Source organism: Miniopterus natalensis, chromosome 19 (assembly GCF_054644295.1).
Source record: "Miniopterus natalensis isolate mMinNat1 chromosome 19, mMinNat1.hap1, whole genome shotgun sequence".
NCBI lineage: Eukaryota > Metazoa > Chordata > Mammalia > Chiroptera > Miniopteridae > Miniopterus > Miniopterus natalensis.
In genome coordinates this window covers 30,475,843-30,499,089 of record NC_142099.1, presented here as the reverse complement: position 1 = coordinate 30,499,089, position 23,247 = coordinate 30,475,843, and the positions used below count along the sequence as shown (strand labels likewise).

Genomic DNA, 23,247 nt, shown 5'->3' with positions numbered 1-23,247 from the left:
TGTACGTAGGGTGTTTAGTAGCATCCCTGGCTTCTACCTACTAGATGCCAATAGCAAGCTCCAAGTTGAGACAATCAAAAATGTCTCCAGACAGTACCAAATACCCCCTGGGGACCAAATTAGTCTTCATTTGAGGCCAGTGATCTGTCTCAAGTCTATAAATGAAACCAGTTTCTTGTTTCAAGCCTCTCTTGACGAAACTTAACCTTTCCTTCCAATAAATCCCGCTGTGATCCTGTGCAGAAGAGAGACACTGATGTTTCGTGGCTGAGACTGTGGACTTAGTGGTCTGACAAACCTGGGTGTGAATGCTGATTCAGCCTTTTCCGAGGTGTGACCGTGGATGTAATAGTTAATCTCTGCATCTCAGTTTTCTCATTATAAAAGTGGAAATACTGTCTTTTACAGAGTTGTTGAGAGGATTAAATGGAGTGATGTACATAAAGCGCCTGACACACAGCATGTACTAAGTGGTAGAAATTAAACAAACACGAATCCCAGGCTTTCTGGCCTCCTCATTGAGAAAAGGGATTGGATTCCTAGACAGTTGATACGATGGAAAATTGGATCCCTCTCCTTTTATACTACTTCCTTCCTGTGGCAACTCCAGTTTCACTTGATGTGGATTTTATTTCTTCTCAGGCTCTTACCTGAATTATTGTGCGGGTTTACAGGCTTCATAGAGTTGCCTAGATCACAGGATTGCTATAGGGATGAAATGAGAAAATGTATGGGTAGCACTTGACACAAAGCCAGGAATATACTAAGTGCTCAGGAAATAACTGCCACTGTTATTGCTGCTGCCTTTCTAACTGCTGTGAGAGAGGGTGTTTGATCTGTATAAAGCAGACCAGCCCTGGCTGGTGTGGCTCAGTGGTTAGAGCATTATTCTGGGCACCAAAGGGTCATGGGTTCGGTTCAGGTTTAGGGTTGGGTTGCAGGTTGGACCCCTCTCCCCAGTCAGGGTTTGTGTGGGAGGCAACGGATCCATGTGTCTCTCTCCCATCGATGTTTCTCTCTGTCTCTCTCCTCCCCTCCCTCTCTCCCTTCTACTCTCTAAAAATCAGTGGAAAAAATATCCTCAAATGAGGATCAAAAAAACAAACAAACAAAAAGCAGACAAGACAGATCCCCAGGATGCTAGGCCAGTAGAAAGACCTCATGGGGCCTTTCTCTTCCCCATGATATATCTGAAATGTCCAAAAAGTATAGGTTACTCCGTAGGCTGTGCTGCCCTCTTCAGGGTTTCTAACCAGGCTTTGCTCTGGGGTCTGAGTGGTGGTGGTGTTTCCTCTCTACTTGGCATTGTGAGATGGCTAAGCAATAGAAATACTTGGCCAATATAAAAGAGTAATGATTACAAACATGAATAAATACAAATAAATAATACACGATGGAAGACATGAATTCATTTTAATAATAAGGCATGTTGGCCCAGTTCAAATCCTGCTTCCCTGTGCTTTGGAAAGGCCTGTAATGTACAATGTTAGAGTCCACTGCAGACACTTAGGATTTTCCCTGCAGGGTCTGAGGGTCTGAAGGGGGGGAGAGGCCCAGTTAGCCTGCCGGCCTGTTAAGCAGAAAGCTGACCCTATTGTCTTGACCCCGGGCGGGGCGGGATGTCTTGCAGGTCATGAAGACCTATCACATGTACAATGCCGACAGCATCAGTGCTCAGAGCAAGCTGAAGGAGGCCGAGAAGCAGGAGGAAAAGCAAATCGGCAAGTCGGTAAAGCAGGAGGACCGGCAGACCCCGCGCTCCCCTGACTCCTCGTCCAACATCCGCATCGAGGAGAAGCACGTCCGGAGGAGCTCGGTGAAGAAGATCGAGAAGATGAAGGAGAAGGTGCGTGCGCTCGCGGGGCGGCGGCGGGGCACTGTGCGGGCCAGGAGCTTCCCCGTGGGCGCAGAGTGCAACCGGGAAGCTCTGGCTGCTTTTAGAGCCTGGTGACCAGAGTGAGTCCTTGCTGTCTGCCCCAGAACCCGGGTATTTGGAAGAGCCTGGGCATGCGGGCTCCTGGTTGTCCCCATGTAGCAGATGCACAAGAAGCCGTAGTCGCCTTTCCCAAGCCTGGGAGGGGACTGTAGAGCTAGGGTTTGGCTTCAGGTGTCGGGGGCTCAGGGGCGGATGTAGTGCCACCTCCTCCAGGGTAGCCATGCAAGGATGGAGAAAAGTACTTGCAGATAGAATCAAAGTGGGACACGCATCTGAAGTAGGGAGCCTCATTAACCTTTCCCGCACTGATCTACATTGTGCCCTTGAATCTCATTAAACAGAATTAGAACCCAATTTAAGGAAGCTGCGCATAGGGAGTAGCAGCGCAATTGTGGTTCTTGAATGTACTGTACTTTCATCTCTCAGAGAACAGTCTCCGCTTTAAAAAAACAAAAGTAAAATTGAACTTTTGTTCCTTTTCAGCGCCAAGCCAAGTACACAGAGAATAAGCTGAAGGCCATTAAAGCCCGGAATGAGTACTTACTGGCTTTGGAGGCAACCAATGCGTCTGTCTTCAAGTACTACATCCACGACCTGTCTGACCTTATTGATGTAAGTGCTCAAAGCTGGGGACTCAAGGGTGCCTCTTTCCTGGTTTGGTGATCTGGACAGGAGTTCCCAGTTCTATTGCTCAGGCTTCTCAGAGTATTTTGAGAACAATTATGAAGAAAGTAGCCATGGTCCACCAGGGGCTTGCCATGTACCAGGTGCTGGCTAAAGCACTTTACAGTTAGTTCTCACTAGAGTCCTGGGAGGAAGGGGTTATTATCTCTGTTTTTACAGATTAAATTCACGGAGTTCAGATGACTTACCCAGACTCGGCTAATAAGTACCAGAGGCAATATTTGTATCTAGGTCTGATTACTAACCCATGCTCTTAACTATGCACTTAAGTCTCCCTTAAATCAGCTACTTGCACATAGAAGTGAGTGGCAAGAGCTAAAGAATTAGGATGCCATACCTTACGTTTATAACACTTAATGTTTCTCGGTATTATCTCATTTGATTGTCTTATCACCCTTTTGAATCAGTATTACTGTCTTCAGTTTGGCAGGCAAGAATTCTACCACTGAACCACCCATGTCTTCATTTTGTACATAAGGAATGTAGGGGTCAAGATGGTTACCTGCACAAAGGGACACTGCAAATTAGGGTCCTGGTCAGGGAGGTATTCAGATGCCCCTCACCCCTGGCCCATATTTCTTGATATGTGGCACCAAGACGGTGAGAAAGGCTGGGTAGTAGGCACATGTGTTTTGCATGGGACAGGCACAGGGGGCAAGTTTTTTGACTTTGGCCTTATGGGTCAGCCTTGGCCTTATTTTTCCTGCTGCTCCCCTCAAGCCTTATAGTGGTTGAGTCTTGCAATTCCTCCCACCTGCAGGCTCCAATCTGGCCCAGTTCCTGAGCCAGTCCTGAGTGAGCTGCTTAAGTACTGTACGCCGTTTCTCACCTCTCCCTCCAGTCGTTGGAGTGAGGGGTCTGGAACCAGCTGACTTAGCATCAGCATCCCAGTCTCCAGGGCTTCAGGCAGATCCTGGCTAGTCCCCTGTCTGAGGCCTGATGTTTCCCTCTGGCTGTCAGCGGGCAGCAGCTGGGCTTCGCAAGCCTCTGGCCAGACCTCTCATACTTACCTGCCTGCTTTGGTTTCTCCACAAACAAACCTGCCACCCTTCACTATATCACGTGGGGTTCTGGTCTAAGATTTGCCTAACTAGCTGGATAATATGGGGCTATTTTGGAACTATACTTGTGTGTGTGTGTGTGTGTGTGTGTGCGTGTGTGTGCGCGCGCGCATGCCACCGCCCTGACAAACTGAAAAATTGGACCAGGTCATTGGTACTTAAATCTGGCCTCACATCAGAGCTGCTTGGGGAACTTTTCTAAAATACGGATTCCAGCCTCTCTTCCGCCAGGGATTTCTGATTCAGTGATTTTCAGCCTCTTACGCCCTGGGTGTCATTGTCTCCCCGGGTAAGTGGAGCCCTGATCCCAATCCAGGTGCCTCTTTGTTCTCTCTGCTTGTTGATGCCAATCTGAACACTGTCCCCCAATGGAGGTCAGAGCCCTGAACAGGATCCTTTCTCCTCCTCAGGGGAGCGGCTCCTCCATGGGAGAGGGGCCTTTTCTCTGCCCAAGGAAGAGAATCACTTCTTTCTTACGCGCAGTGTCTGCTGTTTCTCTCACGTTTGGTAAAAAGCCAGACTGCCAGTCCGCCACTGCGCTGCCACTGGTTTGTCCTTTTATCTTTCTTTTGCCCCCAGGGCAGCTTTGTCAGTCACAACCTTTGCAGTCCATAGACCCTCCATCAGATGTTAGTAGGTGTCTTAACATCAGTCTATATATGTGTGTGTGATAAGAGCCTGTCTGCACAGAATGCCGTGTGAGGCACCATGGAAAAGAAGCCTGCAGCCTCCGTAGCGCTCAGCCAGGGCATGGGTCTAGGTTACTGTGCACTAGTCCAGCTTGCTAGCATTCCAGGCACTAAAGTTGCTCTTGTTTTATTTTGTTTGATGTTTGTTTAGTGTGTTTTTTTCTTGAGGTGGGGACAGGTTAATTCCTCTTTAAGAAAGGCTGATAACATTTTTCTGCTTCATAAACGTTTGGTAAATATTTATTTGAGATGAGGCCGAGTGCTCAGCAGTAGGGGTACAAAAGGAATAAAATAGTTTTTGCCCTGGAGGTATTCATAGGTATACAAACAGGTGATTTCTATGTAATGGGCTAACCGCAGCGCTAGAGGGAACCACAGGGGAAGCACAGAGTCTGCTTTTTAGACCCTAGATCATGATCCATTAGGGGAGTCCTAAAATCACTTTCTTGGGTTTGACTTTTTTTTTTTTAATGAATAAACTAGACTGGAATAGAATAGGAAAGAAAATATCAGGGTGCATCACAGTAGTAAAGTTAAGTTTTATTTGGTGAAACTGTTGTGTTAAGTAAGTGTGCATGTTTGCCCACTCACAGACGTGTGTGCGTGTGCATGTGTGAGTGTGTGATAGTATAAGATATATTTCTTACTGTGAGCTGGAGCTGAGAAAAAGTTTGAGAGCCACTGCACTAAGAACAGAGGAAAATCTCTTAGTCTCCTCTCTGAGCTTCTGAAGGCAGGAACCAGATGTCCCCTTTGCCTTGATATACACATGTATAGTCCACATGTACAGAGCTGACTACTTAGCTGAGTACATAGTTATTCACAGAAGGAAGAGGAAGATGATTTCCTAAGCCAAGGTTTTTTTCCTTTTTGTGCCTTTTAATAATGTTTTGAGATATAATGCACATACAATAACTGAACTTAAGTGTCACAGTTTCAAGGGTTGCAATAAATTTGTACTCTTATAACCTTATACCTCTGTTAAGATATAGAATATTTCCATCACCTTAGAAAGTTCCTCTGTTCTCTTCCCAGTCAATTCCCCTCCCCAAGGCAACCACTGTTCTGACTTCTTTCACCATAAATTAGCTTTGCCTATTTTAGAACTTCACAAAATGGGACTATATAGTGCATGCTTTTTCATATCTGGCTTCTTTTGCCCAGCATGATGTTTTTGAGCTTCATCTGCATTATTGCATGTATCAATAATTTCTTCCTTTTTCTCGCTGCTCTTTGCAATAAAAATGGCCAAAAGAATGCTTTGGCAGTGAACCAGCAATTAGTGCAGGAGTGAGTGGTGAGTCTGAGTCCCTTGGCTTTCTGATTTTGACAGTATCCAGAACTTGCTTTAAGATATGGAGTAAATCTTGCTCCAGTCTCTGCTATTTGTGTGATGCCTCCTTCCTAGCGAGCTGAAGCTCAGTGTGTGCTGAAGGCATTAAGGATGAATGAGAAGTAGTTGTTTTTGTCGATGCCAGTACATTGGCACAAGGACAAGCCTTAGCCTTCTTTTTATAATATAGTATGAAATTTAAACTGGGACTGTAGCTATCCACGTGAGGCATCTGACACACCAGGAAAACCCGACTTCAGGCCAAAAGGACATTCTGAGCTGACTTGATGGAGTCTAAGAACTGTAGGCTCGTTGGAATGTGATATTCCTCCCCCGTTCTCGTGTGCCTCTGTCACCCCAGGAGCAGATGGATGAATGAAGAACAAGGCATTGTCCTCGCACATAGCTGGGGTGTTGCGCATGCTTTGTCCATGGGCAGAGAATCTGTGACGCCATGTGTACCCAAGTCAGACCAAGGGAACTTGGCTTTCTGAATAGGAAATTTTATGGAGGGCAGTTACTTTTCTCTTCTGTGTGAGCTTGAAGTGGGTGTTATAAAGCACCCCCTTTTTTTTCTAGGTCTTCTGTAGAGTCTCAGGGTGAGGATATCAGCTGGAAAAGGGTTCATGTGCTGTCAACTCATGTCCTCACACATCTGGATGGTATCATTAAATTCTTATAAAAATTTGATTTCCCCTGGGAAAGTTTCATCAAACATTTATATAACCCAGAAATGGCCAAGGGAGCCCGGCGTAGCCACAGAACTCATCAGAAGCCATGGAAAGCGTACTTTGTCCCCATTGTGAGCAAAATGATGTCTGCCTCGATTCACTGGGATTCTCCTGGGAGTAGGGATGAAATACAGGGTGGGGCAAAAGTAGGCTTACAGTTGTTCCTATGGAAAATAATACAATAGTTAGTAAATAATGATACAAGAACAAACTCTGTGTTTCGAGAACTCACAACTGTAAACCTGCCTTTGTCCCACCCTATATTCAAAGTTCGTTACCTCACCTTGCCAGAAATTGCTTCTCTTTTTTTAAAATTTATCTTTATTGTTGAAAGTATTACATATGTCTCCCTTTTCCCCCCCATTGACCCCTCCATGCTGCATCCCCCCCACCCAGGCCTTCTCCACACTTTTGTCTGTGTCCATGGGTTATGCATATATGCATATAAGTTCTTTGGTTAATCCCTCTCCACCCATCCACCCCTACTTTCCCTCTGAGATTTTGTTAGTGCCTCAGTTTCCAGCTGTTCCCTTGCAGATATGTGGGGATAGCCAAGGCTCTGGAAAATCTATTTCACATCTCCCTGGTTAGCTGGAGGTGTGGAGGAGCCAAAGGGCACATTGTGAGTCAGACCCCCCACTCACTGGCACAGAGAAGCTATAGAACAGTTATATAATAGAGGCAGTAGTCCGCCTAAGCAAGCTCCCTGCCTTCCATCGGCCATACAGGGTAAGCAACACAAAAGGCCTCAGTGGATACATCTACCCACTTGACTTAGATTAGTATGCAGCCTAAGTGGGTTCATTTCTGAGAGCTTGGGATCTGCACTCCTGGCTTCAGTCAATCCACTGATGTTTATTAAATGCCTACCAGGAGCAAGGCCTAATGGTGAGGGATTCAAAAATGAAGCCAAGCCCTCTTTGAAGCTTGCCTTCTGGTGGGGGTGATACAGAACAGCAAGTCACAGAATGATGGAGTGTAGTCTGTCACGTGAGGGCTGATGAGTGTGGTTCTGAGTGCAGGCCAGGGTCAATCCTTGCCAGGGTTGCGGGGCAGTCTGGCTTCCCCGAGGCTGGGGATTTGATTTGGATCTTGAAGATTGGGTCCAATTGCAACAGGTGAGAGGAGTGGGAAACATTTCAAGAAGAGAAAATGCTAGGAGCTGAAGAGCAGAGGTAGCGAATTTGGGGATATTGATGACTGGTGTTTAAGTGCCTGCACAGTGCCAGATATATTTGTGTACTATATTGCCTGTTATTGGCCTCACAACAACCTGTGAGGCTGGTGTTTTCCTCATTTGAGGTTTAGAGACGTCAAGTAGCTTGCTCATAGTCATACTATGGTTTTCCAATATGTTCACCTAAACAGGGAGTATGTCATTGGATTAGAGCAGAGAGTTTGAAGAAAAACTAGAGGGAGATGCTGTTAGATGGTCACACTGAAGAGATTACAATTTGTTTTGGCCACTGACCTTACTCAAGTTATTTAAAAAATTTCAAAACTGAGGAAGGTGGTCTTTCATGTAGAAAAAAATGAGAGCTATTATAGGTTCAGCAGGAGAGGGAAGCAGACAGTACTGGTGTTAGGTGATAACGGTCTGAATCAGGGCAGAGGAAGTGAGAATGGAGAGAAGTGGGGGAGTTAGCAAAACGATGTTAAAGTTTATGAAGGACACCCTGCCCCTCCCTAAATTCTCTCCCGCACTAAAAACCTTCACCCTCACCCCACACGCTTGCTCAGCCTATGGGTAGTATTACTTCTGTTCAATAGACTTACAGGCAGAAGGGGGGCTTACAGGTTGAAGGGCAGCCTGGCTAGACCAGTGGGCCTCGGGAGGAGGGGCTCTTGCACGTGCAGCCTCCCAATCAGCCGCTTTTGTCTTGCTTCCATTTGTTCTTCCCTCTTGACTGAATTTAATGTCTTTCCATCCTCTGCATCTAGTTAAGCTGTAGCTGCTGTTCTTCCTCTGCAGCCAGGCACCTGCCAGGGCTGTTGGCACTGAACCCAGAGCCCAGCCTGACAGGCACGCTGTCGCTGAGCTGCTTGTCAGATGCTGGGAGGGGGCATAGCACATGCCTTTTCTTCCCCGGTAGTGGCTGCCCCCAGTGTGATTGTGATGAAGGGGATGAGGGGACAAGGGGAACGGCTGGGGGAAGTTAATTTGATGCCTGCTCATGGGATGAAATGGCAGCCGGGCAGATGGTCTTGCTCCAGCCACGATTCTTCTCTGATGTGTTTTCTCTGGTTTTGGATCTCAAAGCTGTGAAAGCAATGGGGGAGTAATGGATGACCAAGGAATTAGGATCTCCGGGTCCTTCGGGGGGGATGGAGAAGATTGTCATAGTCACAGAATGCCACTGCTGAAGAGGGCCTTAGGGATTTTATTTCATCTAAGTATTTTCAGACTTTTTCTCTATCTTGAATTCTATCTTCAAACCAGACCTTTCAGAGAATCCCAACTTATTAAATAGACAAAAGAGCAGAGTTGGTTCAGTTGAAGCAGGGATAGGAGGCTCCAAGTCCTACTAACTGGGCTGCCCTTTTACCGCTTCTCAAGGGGCAGCCTAAGAAGGTTTTGGCGCAGAACCATAGCGCTCTGGTCTGCAGCTTGAAAACCACGGACCTGGCCAGGTCTGTTCATTTTACAGTTGAGGAAAGGGAGTGGCTTTTCCAAGGTTGCTGACTTACCAGTGCTTTTTTATACTATTGTCTCATTCATACCTTTTTTTTTTTTTTTTTGCTTTAGAAAATCAGAATTTTTGGCCTATCTGGCTGGTGTGGCTCAGTGGTTGAGCATCAACCTATGATCCAGGAGATCACAGTTTGATTCCAGGCCAGGGTACATGCCTGGGCTGCAGGCTTGATATCCAGCAAGGGGACGTGCAGGAGGCAGCCGATCAATGACTTTCATCATTGATGTTCCCCCCCCTTTCTCTCTCTCTCTCTCTCTCTTTCTCTCTTCCTCTCTCTGAAATCAGTAAAAATATTTTTTTTAAAAAAAAGAAGAAATTTTTGGCCTGATTAAAAAAAAAAAAAGACGGAGCTTCAGTACTGAAATCTTTAGTCTGCAGCTTGAGGTCTGTTGGGAGTTGGTGGGGCTGATGACCAACAGAGTCAGGCCCCCAGTCTCCCACCTAGAGTTCTGAGTTTGTGTAATTAACTGTTCTTGCAACACTTCTGACTTCTGAACTGTGAATGTGGCAATGGCCTGGCTTGGTTGGAATGTACTGACTTAACCACAGTAACCCTCAGGGAGTGGCAGGCTATATTTTTGTTATTGAATTTTCTTATAATGGTATCCCCAGAGAAACCTGAAAATAGGAGAGGATTCCCTTTAACTCTCAACTAACTCTTCTCATGTTTACTGAATAGCTCTGTACAGTGCACGATTAAATAATTTCATTTTGTCCTAATGACTCCTCTTCCCTCTAACTGCCCCACAGTCCTCTGAGGTGTGTTGTACCACTGAAATGGGAGTCAGGAACTGAGAACTCTCACCCAGGTTTTGGAAGTCAGAACGTCAAGCTTCTTCCCGCTGCAGTCAGTGTCATTGACATGGTCAGATCTGCCCCTTTCTGCCAAGCCTTGGGGCTGTCCAGGGTTTGCTCATGTGCTCTCCTTTCCACAGCAGTGTTGTGACTTAGGCTACCATGCTAGCCTGAACCGGGCGCTGCGCACCTTCCTCTCTGCGGAGTTGAATCTGGAGCAGTCGAAGCACGAGGGTCTGGACGCCATCGAGAATGCCGTAGAAAACCTGGATGCCACCAGTGACAAGCAGCGCCTCATGGAAATGTACAACAATGTCTTCTGCCCACCTATGAAGTTTGAATTCCAGCCCCACATGGGGGACATGGTGAGGACCTCTTCCTCTCCCCACACTCCCCAAGGAGCTTGAGCCCACCTGTGTCTAGATTCGCTATACTAAGGCCACATTATTCTGGGGACAGTGAGCCCTAGGCTTCCTATCAGGTGAGAGGCACAGTCCACTTATTCAGGAAACAGCTACTGACTGCCTGCTGTCCACTAGGCTTGACTTTAGACATTGGGGATCAGAGCCCTGGGGAGCTTACAGTCTGGGGAGTAGAGAGACAATCAGAAATATGCATAGGAAGGGGCACCCAAAGGGACCAACAGGATCAAAGGAGTGAAAAACAGGTGTGTTCTCAAAACTCCTAACAGGTAATGGTGAAAGGGAAGGGGAGAGCAGGATCCAGGTGGAGAGGCTGGAAGAAGAGAGAGCCGAGGGGCCCAGATACTTAAGGCTTTATGGGGAGTAATGGTGTGATCATTGGTCATTTGGCAGAGTTCTGAAGAATTGTATTCTCCTCGGTTTAGAGGTTGCAGTAAAGGCGTAGTTTTGCTTGGGTATTGAACAAAAAAGCATGGGTACCTACCGAAAAGACACGAGCTAAGCTGTTATCCTGAAAGCTTGTGCTGGTTGCCCAGGCAGGGGAGCAGGAACGCTGGGGCCCTGTTTTAGACTTTTCACCTTCAGGGATGAAAACCAGAAGGGCCTAAGTAAACTAAAGCGAGAGGAAAAAGAAACTTCTTGGTTTCCATTACTGTGACTCTTGGTTCCACTTTTGGTGGTTGTGCACACAAACCAGAGTGAACCTTATCCCTGCGGGGAGGAGCCAGTGTTTATCCTACTGCTTAGATAAAGGGGATGTGCAGGCTTCTGTAATAAAGCTCAGGGTGGAACCAGCAGGCTGGATTGGGAGTGGGGATTCTGTGAAGACTCGGTTTTTCTCTCTCTGCGCCATGTGCTATAGGTTGGCCCTACTCTCAGATAGGCTCTTATCCTGTGGCGGCAAGATGACTCTATTCCAGCCTTATCTTTTTCTAGGTTGAAATCCAGTGGAAAGGGTATCTGCTTACCTCCTAGAAGCTCCCACAAAAGCCTCACATGTCTTCTTGGTTCTGATTGGCTGACTTGCTTATCCCCAAGGTATTTTCAGTCAGCTGATTGACTTATGCCTAGGGCACATGCTCCGTCCCCTTGCTGAGGAGAGCCCCCATCCAAAGGGCATGGCCTGAGTTGTGGAGCAGGAGGTTCCCCTGGAGGGCGGTCAAGCCAGTTACCAGACAGAGGGATGGATGCTAGGTGACCAAGACACAACAGTGTGCTCTCAGCGAGGGATTGGTGCTTCCGTTAGAATTAGCATCTAGACCTATTTAGTAAGCCCTGCTCCAGAATGACAACTGTTGTGGTGTAACCAGAGGATTTACTGTCATCAATAGGCCACTATAGAGAGTGGGACATTTCTGCCTTAAAGACAAAAATGTGGAGGTGATTTCTTTCCTCTCCTTTTTTGGGAAAACCAAACCATTTACAGTTTGTTTCCATTGCTGTGGCTTAGGAAATGTCAGCGTCTGAACAGATGGGGCAGTGAGGTGGCAGCATGTGCAATTAGAGTAAGGGAAGGCATGTCACCAAACCCCAGGAAGCCCCATTCCTCACCTGCCCTGGCTTTTGCTTTCCAAGCCCCTTCTCCAGCTGCCACTGAGATTTCTTCCCAAGAATCGATGGAACTTGGGGACGAGCTGAGTGGCGTGATACATTTTCTGGTGTTGACTGAGCCTCCTTCTGAGCCAAACAGCTTGTCTCCATAAAGGGGGAATCCAAATGCTGGGTGCTTGGGCCCCCTCCTAGCCCTGTCAGAGCCTCATTTCCATAGTCGAGAGCACAGCTGGAATGCATTACCTTGCACCCCGGTAAAGGACCACTGCCAAAGCATGCATCAGCAGCCCTGCTGCTGCTTAAAGGAACAGGCGTGGAGGTGGAGTTCTCTCCATGACTCCTCCCTGCTAGGTCTGGGTTACTTTAAAAATTAATAGTTTACTCTTCTGCCTAGGTTTTTCCTTTATGTGATGTAGCTGGTCAGTGACTGGGTCAGGCAGGGGCCAGGGCCAGTGCTAGATCTTGCAAAGGTTCTGCATTCCAGTCTAGCCTTTATGTGAGTGGAAAATAGAAAGAGAAGGCGAGTCTTCCTTGGTCCCTGCAGCCAGTCTATCCCCATCATGTGGGTTGTCTGTAGACTATAGAGGAAACAAGAGGGAGCTGCCTGGAAGTCTTTGAACTAGGGCCAAAGTTCGGGTGGCATTTTGAGCGGCAGCTCTGAAATTGGCCAAGGCCCCACACTGGCTGGTGTTCCGGGGCGCTCAGCTCATGAATTGATGCCAAGCACTCTCAGATGTACTAGGAGGAGGTGCTTGGCTTTACTCTTGGTGCCCCCAGGGGCTGGTGGGGCTCTGGATGCCTAACCGGTGACATCAGGCAGCCAGAGAGTTTCACTCTTGGCACTAACCCATCCTGGCCACCGAGCTTTCTCCATTGTGTCTGCTTATACCAAAGCCAGAGTGAGGTCAGCTCTCTTCAGATCTGAGAGCTGGCTCGGGCCAGCCTCTCAGTTGGGGGAGGAGGTCAAGTTAGTTGGGAGCTTAAAAGCCAGTGGAGGAAAAGGTCAAGTCCCAGCCCCCTTCATTTGAAGAGAGGTTTTGTCTTTTCAAGCAAGAGAATGGTCTGTGGGCATGTGGATGTGCCCACTCATTGCTAGGGAAGAAAGGACAGTTCTATCCAGATGTGTCTCTGTAGATGAGAGGCTAAGGGACACATGGTGGCAAGGTGACAGGAACTGCCTCCTTGTGGCTCCTTCCTCCCAATCTGCCAGCCTTCTGTTCCTAATCTGTCATCCTGAGGACTGTGGGTGACCTCATGTCCATGCCATAGCAATGACATCATCAGGAGACAGTGGCTCAACCATTTCTCACACAGGAAAGCTTGCTGACAGTGATCCTTGGGGAAAGGTTGACTTCTCTCCCACACTCCTGGTGAAGACCTGGGGTAAAATGATGGCTCTTTGAAAATGCCAAGTTCCACCAGATTTCAAGCCATCTGTGGCCCTCTACCATAGTCTGCAGACTTGTTCCTAGCTTTATACTTTCTCTAATTGAGTCAGAGCTCTCATGCCTGGCACAGATTTATAAACACATGCTGACTGCCAACAGCGGCAAGTTAGCCTCCTGACCCACTTCTCTCCTGCTTTCACTCTGGTTTACAAAGGGGGGTGAAGGAGGGGCCAGAAAGGTGGCCACTTGGACCTCTAGCAGGAAATCCTCCCTGTGCCAAAGCATTGTGTATCTGGAGCTGGGGCTGCCCAAGGCAGTCTTCTCTGGCCTAACTCCGGCTTCCATGGAGCCACAGGCCCTGCGTAGACCTGCCTCTGCCAAGCACCAGACCAGAGATGGGCTCAAAGAGAGGGAGGCCTCCTCTTTCCAAATGGGTCCCATTCCTTGTTCTTTTCTTGTGCTATTTGGTCCTGGAAAAGATCCACACACTTTGCCTTTGGCTTTTGTTTTAACATAGAAACTGTGAGCCTTACAGCTTGAATATGTGTAGTTTTATTAGCAGTGATGGGACTCCGGAACCGCCAAAAGTACAGTGTCCTCTTTCTGACCTGGTGTTACTTGCTTCTGGCAGGCTTCCCAGCTCTGTGCCCAGCAGCCTGTCCAGAGTGAGCTGGTACAGAGATGCCAACAACTGCAGTCTCGCTTATCCACCCTGAAGATTGAGAACGAAGAGGTAAGCTTCCTGCTTAAGAGACTCAGAGCCACCTTCTGAGTTTCTCTGTTGAACTGCTTGTTGCCGCCTATCTGGGAGCCGTGGAAAGAGCGCGCAGACAATGTCCGGGCAGCCGCAAACATTTCCTAGCCAAATGTAGGCTTGGATTTTCCCCCTCTGCTACATCCTGCCCTTGAACTCCAGGAAGTTGCTCTTGCATTGCCAAAGGTTGAGCTCTATTTTGAGCTTTTGCGAAATGCTTTCTTTCCCCCTCTACACATTTAATCAAAATGGCACTTGGCAGCTGCGTGAACAATATTGTGTCTCTGAAACCACCCCCTCCTGCCTGGCTTTTTCCAGCATTTTCAAACAAACAGAGGCTTTTGACTTTGACACTTCAGACATCTCTGTCCTTTTAGAAAAGTGTAACTTTCTTCTGGGTTTAGAAAAGGGTGACTTTCTCCTGGGCCCATGTATTTGCTTTCAACAACCAATTCAAAAGGGCAGTGTGATTGATTAGCAGTTCCTTTCTTTTGAGCTCTCTCATAACTTCTTGCCTGGCATCTTAGTAAGTCTTACTTGTCCCAGGGAAGATTAGGAAGGACTGGGCATGGGTCACTTAGTTTGCACATGGGGAAGCAAGTTCGTTAATTTGTTGAAGATCATGAAATAGCACGTGAGGCATTGCAGGACCATTACCGTCACACATTTTAACAAGCTCTTTATATGATAGGGTAGGTTTGAATTTTATTCTTTCTCTCCCTTAGCACTTCTGTTATAGCCAAGAACTAATATTAAATTTAAAAAGTAAACATTAAGTAAAGGAGCTGGGTGAAATACGTAGCATGAAGGCGGGGAGGGGGTGTTAGGTCCTCGCTGGAGTGTGTAGTGCTCGGTACCAGGGTCCATGTGGTATTTATCACTCACTTAAGTGCTGTCCCATGGGAGACAGAGTTGCACCATCTGACAGCATCCCCTCTCCTTCCTCAGCCCTCTCCTTTTTCCCTTCTCCACCACTTCCCCCTCACGCATTATGTTGGCTTTTGTCGTGGCAGGTGAAAAAGACAATGGAGGCCACTCTGCAGACCATCCAGGACATTGTGACCGTCGAGGATTTTGATGTGTCTGACTGCTTCCAGTACAGCAACTCTATGGAGTCCGTCAAGTCCACAGTCTCAGAAACGTTCATGAGCAAGCCCAGCATTGCCAAGAGGAGAGCAAACCAGCAAGAGACAGAGCAGTTCTATTTCACGGTGAGGGAGCTTGAACGCCTTTAAAGATCATCTGTAGGCACTGTGCACACAAGGAGATTTGGAACTTGGAGTCCTTGTCAGGTGTCCGAAGGGCAGTCTTTGAATATCCTAGATTTACACCCAGGCGTATTCGGAGACCGTCACTACACTTAAAGGCACAAACATCTACAAGTTGTATGTGTCTAACAGGGACCCCCCAAGAGAAGGTGCTCCCAGATATATTACCAAGAAGAGTTTCTTTTTAACCACTTAGTAGGCTTTTGTTTGAAAGTTTCCTTTTCAGTCATAGGGGATCATGAAAGGGGGCCTACATCTCTTGGTTCGTGGGAACTGCATTCAAATATTCTGGCTGACACATGTCTTGTTTTTAAAGTCTGTAGTGTCTTCTAGGTGGTGTGATGACCTCATAATATTTTATATTTTTTGTTGATGGGAAATTCTTTTTCATAATTATTGCTAAAATTCAGAGGGACAGACAGCATTGTTGGTTTGTAGAGAGTTCCCAAACAGTGTATTTTGTTATTTATGTATCTCCCAGCCTCTTTTTTAAACAGATGGACCCAATTTTTTTTTAAATAGTGTTAACAGCCCTTTGGAAAGTTGTTGGCTGGTCTTTGGTGCTGCTTTTTAATAAGTAAGTTATTTTGAGTTTGCCAAGTAGGATTTATTGCCTGGACTAAAATTTATTTCCTAATCTTCTGATGACCAAGAAAGGAGAAATTAAGCTTGCAGATGTGAGATGAAATATAGCCAGTGGATATATGCACTGATTCTGAATGAGAGAAATTAAGTTGTTTTTCAGTCAAGAAACACAGTCTACATACAGTAAGTTGACATTTTCCTACAACTAGCACAATTTATTTAATTCTTCTTTGAATGCTGCCCTTTCTTCATTAAGAACACTAGTGATTTGCTATCTTTTTAAAAAAGAAATTTGTTCTTTACATAGTGAAGCTCAGAATTCTTAGGTTGTTTTTGTCCTGAACGAGAATGTTGAAAGGGAGTGATTTAACAGCATTAGTCTTTTAAAATAATTTTTTTTCTTGTTGTACAAAGCAAAAGATGTTTATATAAAATTTAGAAGCAAAAATGAAGAAAATAAAATCATTTATAATCCCACTACCTAGAGATACTAGTGTTAGGATACGTGCATACACAAACACATATCTAACCATGCATTTATAACCTTATTATAAAAAATTGGGATAGTGCTGTACATATTGTTTTGCAATCTACTTTTGTTTACCAAATGTAGATTTCTAAGTCACTTAATTATAATACTTTTGAGTGAAATACTAAAATCTATACAAAGAAATTATGGATTGACATTTTGGGTCATTCATTAATTTTTGTAAAATATTTAGCACACAGCTTGGTTTGTAGTTAGTGTTCAGTAAGTGCTGAAAATTTTTCATCACCATCATCATTATTTATTTATTAATCATTATTAAGTTGTTAATTGATCACTTATTGAGGATCTGCTATGTGCTATAAACTGGGAATGCTGAGAGTACGCATGAAGAGGGGAATGATGGGATTAGGCATATAAAGGGTTAACTTTCATTTTTACTTCATATACTTCTAAACAGGTATGCCAGATTGATTTTTGTAATTAAAAATATATATATATATAAGTCTCTGTAAATGTAAAAATGCATGCATGCACACTGCACACATGCGAGAGTGGTGACCGGGAAGAATGGAGCTGGGGAAACAGCTCACACAAAGTGATTTTTGTGCTTGATCTTAAAGACGGGATGAACCAGATGATGAATTGAGAGGAAAATGGCTTTCCTTGAGGAAAGAGCAGCATGTGCAAAAGCATAAAAACATGCAAAACCTGGGTTAGCTATTCAGAGAACTTGGCTAGAATGAGGCTGTGTTGCTGCCCCAAGCTCTGTTATCTCAGGAGGTTGTTGAACACTCTCGAGGCTTTTAATAAAAGGATTGTTTGGCTGATCTGTCTGGACCGCTTAGATATAATAGTACTTAAATGAGTAGTGCCCAATTGTATTACACTGAAGAAGATTTCCATTTTTTTATTATTATTATTAAATAAGAAATTTTAGACTTAAGAACCTGTATTTAAGACTGTCAGAATTACTTTGGGGCTTTAGATGAATCTATATAACATTTTTATTCAAAGTTGACCTTCACTGAGAGCAGGAATGGTCGTATTCAGACTAGTGACCTCTCAAATCCTGCCCACCCTTTCACCTCTGTCTGCATTGATGTCCTCTAACCCATTTCCTATCTTTTGTGACCATAGTCCTACTTATCAAAATTGTGTGCAAATTTCCTTGGCTAACAGGAACGCTTTTTGTCTGGCCTTGTCTAATAACAGATTTACAAGAGAGTTCATTATTTTTGTGACTGGTGCTTGGAATGTGCCAGTTAATTCATTTCTTGATAAAAGGGTTTTTGGGGGTGTGGTGAAAAGGGGATATGCATGTTAAACGGATGGCTGCTTGTGCTGTACCATACAAAGCCAACATAGCTGCTCATGGGCTTTTTTAGTTTGTTGCCCCCACAAATGTTGCATGGTTTTCCCCGTGCCCTTCAAAAACAGCAGAATAGCACATCCTATAAGCTCTCTTCTGTTGGACAGTCGGGAAGAGGTCCCTTGCCGTGGCTTTGCCTCCCTGGTAGTGTGCCTAGCAACCCAGAGAGCTGCTAGGAAAGCTTTCCAACCACTCTCGCTGTCATCAGATTGATCTGCTCAGATGACTTCACTTGGAAATTTGAAGCATTTGCAGGAGTCCCAGGAAAATAATCATGGAATTTGAAAGCTTGAAGTGATTTTTAAATATAATCTAACCAAACCTTCTCATTGAAAGACTTAAAAAATAAAGGTAAAATAAACCCAGAGAGGATGGGTAGCTTGTCCAAGGAACTCAAGTACTGAAACTAGACTCTTGTTCCTGTTGCTGGTCTTGGACCACAGGTTTTTTCTGACCCCCTGCTAAAGAAGCTGGTGTGAGGAAAGGTCTAGAAACAGTCAGCAACTTCCTCCTCTTCTTTGCCCTAAGTGAGGAGACGTGTCCTAATCTCTTTGGCTTTGTGTCACTTGTCTTTCATAACACACAACCCAGCAATGTCTACTTTTTTTCCCATTGCCTTTTTTACTGTGATTGTTAAAAAATAGATTTTTTTAAAAAGATGTGAAGATTTCAAAATAGCATACAGGAAAGTCATGCTTCTACCTACCCCCGACCCTCACATACCCCCCTTCTGCCAAGTGATTAAAACCAATTTATTCTGTGTCCTTCCAGAGATACCCTGTGCATAGACTACCACTGACGTATGCTTCAATACAATAGAATTACATTAGAGAGGTAATAAAATAGAATTAATAGAAATATAGGGAGAAGTATGCTACTTATACTGTTCTTTTTCTTTTTTTACATAATCTACTTCGGATATTATTTTTATATTAGTTCAAAAAGACCTGCCTCCTTTTTTAATTAATTCATTTTATTGATTTTAGAGAAAGAAGGTTGGGAGGAAGAGAGAGAGAGATTTGTTTTTCCACTTATTTATGTATTCATTCATTGATTGATCCTTGTATGTGCCCTGACTAGGATTGAACCCGCAACCTTAGCATTTTGGGACAATGTTCTAACCAACTGAGCTACCCATACCTGCCTCCTTTTTTAATGGGCGTGCAGAATTCCATTGTATGGATGGATGCACCATCACATATTTAACCAGTTCCCTGCTCATAGACAGTAATGCTCACTGGTTAGTCAAGGATCGTCAAATCCTATAAGACTGGCATTTCTTCTAAGTACTTCCTTGTATGGAGGTTGGAGTGGTGAAGGGGTTAAAGATTATAGCTGATAAAATAAACAAAACTAGACCTCCTGAATTCTTGGGGACTGATTTGGGGAAGGTAATGCGAGAGAGGTTGGTGCCTTGGCCGCTGGGCAGTGCTCTAGGTCTAGACGTGGGCCTGGTGGTCCGAGATCTTTTTTATTATCTTTGTGTTCTGCAGGCATTCAGGAGCCTGTGCTAATGAGCAGGTACAAATGAATGGCTGCCCCTACCCTGTCAGCTAAAGTGGGAGATGTGCTCCCATGTAAAGGTTTGCTGTATTATTTATATTGTCTGACAGCTGTTTCCTGCTTTAAAAATTCACAGGGAGGAGGGGAAGTGTGAGTGGGCCTGGATGGTAGGGAAGCACCACTTCAGTGACATCCGTGTACCTCTGCGCCTGCGGCTGGCTGGGCACAGTTCACTCCTCCCACCCCCCCGCCCCCTTGCAGCAGTGGGAACTTATGGCCCTGGCTCCACACAGATTAAATCCAAGGCCGAAGGCCATGAGGGCCATGAGTTTTATACCTCCATGGTAAGCGTATTTAAAGGGAAGGGGTATTTACAGTTGAATTTGCAAAGCATTCTTGTATCTCTTTTTTTTTTTTCTCTAAAGACTAGAACCCTGCTTTGATTCACCTTTTTTATGTATTAGCACAGAAGTTGCTAAAAACAGTCATTCCCTCAAAGCAGTTGAGGGAATGACTGTTTTTAGGTTAACTGAGCAGGTGATTCAAGGATAAGGAACACTTTTGCGTACCTGCTAGTTGCTGGACCCTGTGCTAATAATCAGTCATATTTGTCATCCTATTTCATCTTCAACAACCTTGTGGAAAAGATATTATTGTCCCCAGTTTTCAGATAGAGAAACTAAGACTCTGGGGATTAAGTGACTTGTTCGAGGTTAGAAGACTTCATGAATCGTAGGACTAGACTCTTCCAACTCAGGCTTTTCCATTTTACTGCAACCAAAATGTCAGCGTGGGAACACTCAGAGAGAAAAATTAGTATACTAATACTTTTCAGTAAATAAAACTCATCGCTGACAGTTGATAACCAATTAGAAAGTTATTAAATACATTGAGATCATAAAAACAAAATGGAAGGTTCCCAATGGCAAAAAACAAAACCACCAAGTAGACTCTTAGCCTCTCTATTTTTTGAATAAATTCTTGGTTTTGATCATATGGCGTGTAGAATTCAGGGCAGGGTGTGGCCCTCATTGGACTGCGCTTAGGAATTGGATTGGATCTTGGTGATTTAGAATAGATCACTGCCCCTTTTCTTCTAGAAAACAGCAACTCATCCCTTTATTGTTGGGTGTTTGTTGAGGGGAGCAGGGTGCAGGGAATGGAATGTACTGGAACATGTTTTAAATAAGGAAAGTGACCTTATTGTCCGAGGAAAGGGTTTTGAGATTATACATCATAAATTGTTCTTTTCCTAGCCCCCTGGTCTGCAGAAATCATTGAAAAGGCACCTATTCCTCCTTTGCCTTCAGCTGTCTGGGTTCTTTTGTTGTGTGTGTCTGGCCAGCAGTGATTGAAGCTTTTAACTCAACTCTACCAGTAAAAGCAAGGTTATTTCTCCAGCTTTTCTCTCATAAAGATGAGTGCTGGCTATGGGCAGGACAGAGACGTGATAAATAACTTACCTACAAACTCTGGGATGCTTTTATCTTCCCGTACCTGGTTTACCTAGATGGAAAACTTCCAGCCATTGTTCCCAGTCTTAAGGATGCAAGTCACACCCTGACACAGTTTCAATCCTTCGGGATTTAATGGAACCAAAAAAACCAGAATCCATCATACCTCTTATCAGATTTTTATTTATTTTAGTGATTCACCAAGTGGCAGCCAGAGTTAACTAGTGAATTGTGAACATAAATGGGGGGAAAAAATGATTTCCAGAATGACAAGTAGAAACATGAATGAGAGGAAAGAATTTGCATCCATCACCTCAGAATTTTGGCTGTTTTCTGAGCAGTCTGGTCCTGTTTTAAGGGTTACAGTTTCTTGTTAAATTTTCCTCATTAGGAAACCTTTGAGTCTCCTGGGATAACCGTCTGAAGAGACTTTGAGGATTCAGATGTTAGCACTGGGTGTTTCCCTGCAGGGTTTTCACCTCTGGGCCCAGGAGTCGGTTCCAAACCTCACAATTAGGCTTTGGTGGGGGTTAGACATCACCCAGGAAGACTTACTGCAGGTGAGCTGGCAGCGGAGCAGATGGAAAGAGGAAGGTGACAAAGAAGCCTATTTTCACGCAGATGCTCTTGTGCAACAGCACAAAGGAGCAGAGGAAATAGGTCCTGAGTAAAACAACAGAAATTGTTTGGTAAAAGGTTTATTTTTTTTATTGTTTTATACTTAATATAGAGTGTAGGGACACACTTGGAGACTTGGTTCATGACTGCTGTGGAAGGTTCTATCAGAGGAGAGTGAGACTGTTCATTTATTTACTCATATTTCAAGCATTTATTGAGTGTCATCTATCTCCTGGGTACAGTACTAAGCATCAGGAATGCCGAAAGCAATGAATGTCGAGGTCTCAGACCATAGGGAGGAGGCAGTCTAGAGAGTAAGACACACGAGTAATAAACCCTCCAAGATAGGGCTCTGTGAGAAGTGCTGTCAAGGAGATTTGCAGAGGTGCACACAGGAGCATCCTGATGAGGGTGGGAGGGCCAGGGAGAGCCTCCCATAGAAAGCAGGCTTTTTTCTTTGTTTTTACATAAGAGAAAGAGAGGGAGCAGAAAAGAAATACCCTCTTGGTTCAAAGTTCACACTGTATAGAAAGGTACAGAGTAAAAGTAGCTCACGTTTTTTCACTTTTTCTTTCTGCCTTCATCCTAAGTGGTAATAGCCATAAAATCAAAGCCGTGCTGTATAATTATACTTTTTACTTAATACATTAAAAGAAAGCCAGAACTACTACAATTTAAATGTTTTATTCACTTAGCCCTTCAGCTATGTCACATGTCACCAGTGATTCACAGATCACACTCGGGGAAACACTGCCAGGTTGCCTCTGAGCTTGGACATGTGTAGATGGCCGGAGCCTGCAGATGACCTACTGCAGCAGGAGACAGCCAAGGCCGACGGAGATCCCGAGAGCTGCTGCGCCGTAGAGTGGGAAAGACACCAAGTGAAGAGGCCAAAGGCCTGTGTGATCCAGGCCTGGCAGTTCCACTGACTGGCTTGCAGTGATCAGCAGTTTATTTGACACCCTCTTACCCAAGATCATCTTCTCATTGTAATAAGAAATTAATGATGCCTTCTGTAACAGGCTGTGCTGAGTTATTGTGAGATATTGTGAGAGTCCAAGGAGAGAATATGTGTTAAAGTGCTCTAAAAACTCTTAATTTGCTACATATATACAAAGAATTGCTACTGCGCAGCGTTGCTCTCCTTCCCCTGGCTGGACCCGTAGTGGGAGCCTGTTGCTATAATGGGTAAGAGCACACACTGTACTGTCAAACTGCGTATGTTTGGATACTGGCTCTACCACTCATTTACTGTTTGACTTCAAGCAATTTATTTAATCTCTCCAAATCTCAGTGTCCTGATTCATAAAAAGGGGTAATGAGATTAATAGCTCATAGGGTTGTTTTGAAGATTTGATGAATTGTCCAGGGATATCTCATCTCTCACTGGGCATACAAGGTTTGAGAGAGGTCAGATCAGAAAATGTAGCACAGCTATTGTATTTTGACTGTTAGAGAAGATGGAATTGCATCTCCATAACCTCGTCTTGTGTTTGGAGCAGCTGGTACGGGTATATGCAAGTGGGGCGTGGCAGCCCGTCTCTTGAGTGCTCAGAAATCCCAGGCTTTCCACAAAGACTCATGCAGAATGGAGGAGACTGATGAAGATGGGCTCAGACAAAGATGCTGTGCGTGCTGGGCTTGCAGCTGCGGTGGAGGCTGAGCCTGCCATTGGCTTTGCTCCTGGTGTGCTGGAATGCACCCTGCTGGGGGTGGGGGCAGGGCTAGATGTCAGTGAAGGTGACCAGTGGCAGATGTGTGTCTTCACACCAAGAAGACCGAGCCTCCGTCAGCCCCTCTGCCCCACTGCTCCTCTTCAGCAGGACTGAAAGAGATAAATGAGGGGCCCTAGGAGACAGTTCCTTACACTGGTCACTGCGGAGCTCCCACGAAAACCAGCAGCTGTCCAGATGCTCAGGGCCA

The 23,247-nt window shown here is 45.2% G+C and overlaps 1 protein-coding gene across 2 annotated transcripts in view; it reads left to right on the top strand.

Annotated features, from left to right (window-relative positions):
* The window catches only part of SRGAP2 (SLIT-ROBO Rho GTPase activating protein 2), a 226,624-nt gene that overhangs the window by 161,394 nt on the left and 41,983 nt on the right, over nucleotides 1-23,247 (top strand). The window contains exons 6-10 of one of the 2 annotated variants that reach the window (XM_016215217.2): nucleotides 1,631-1,846; nucleotides 2,420-2,548; nucleotides 10,066-10,287; nucleotides 13,915-14,016; nucleotides 15,051-15,248. In XM_016215217.2, the coding sequence (XP_016070703.1) occupies nucleotides 1,631-1,846; nucleotides 2,420-2,548; nucleotides 10,066-10,287; nucleotides 13,915-14,016; nucleotides 15,051-15,248 (867 nt within the window). Of the gene's footprint in view, nucleotides 1-1,630; nucleotides 1,847-2,419; nucleotides 2,549-10,062; nucleotides 10,288-13,914; nucleotides 14,017-15,050; nucleotides 15,249-23,247 lie in introns of both variants that reach the window. The other variant, XM_016215213.2, reaches the window with a different exon arrangement.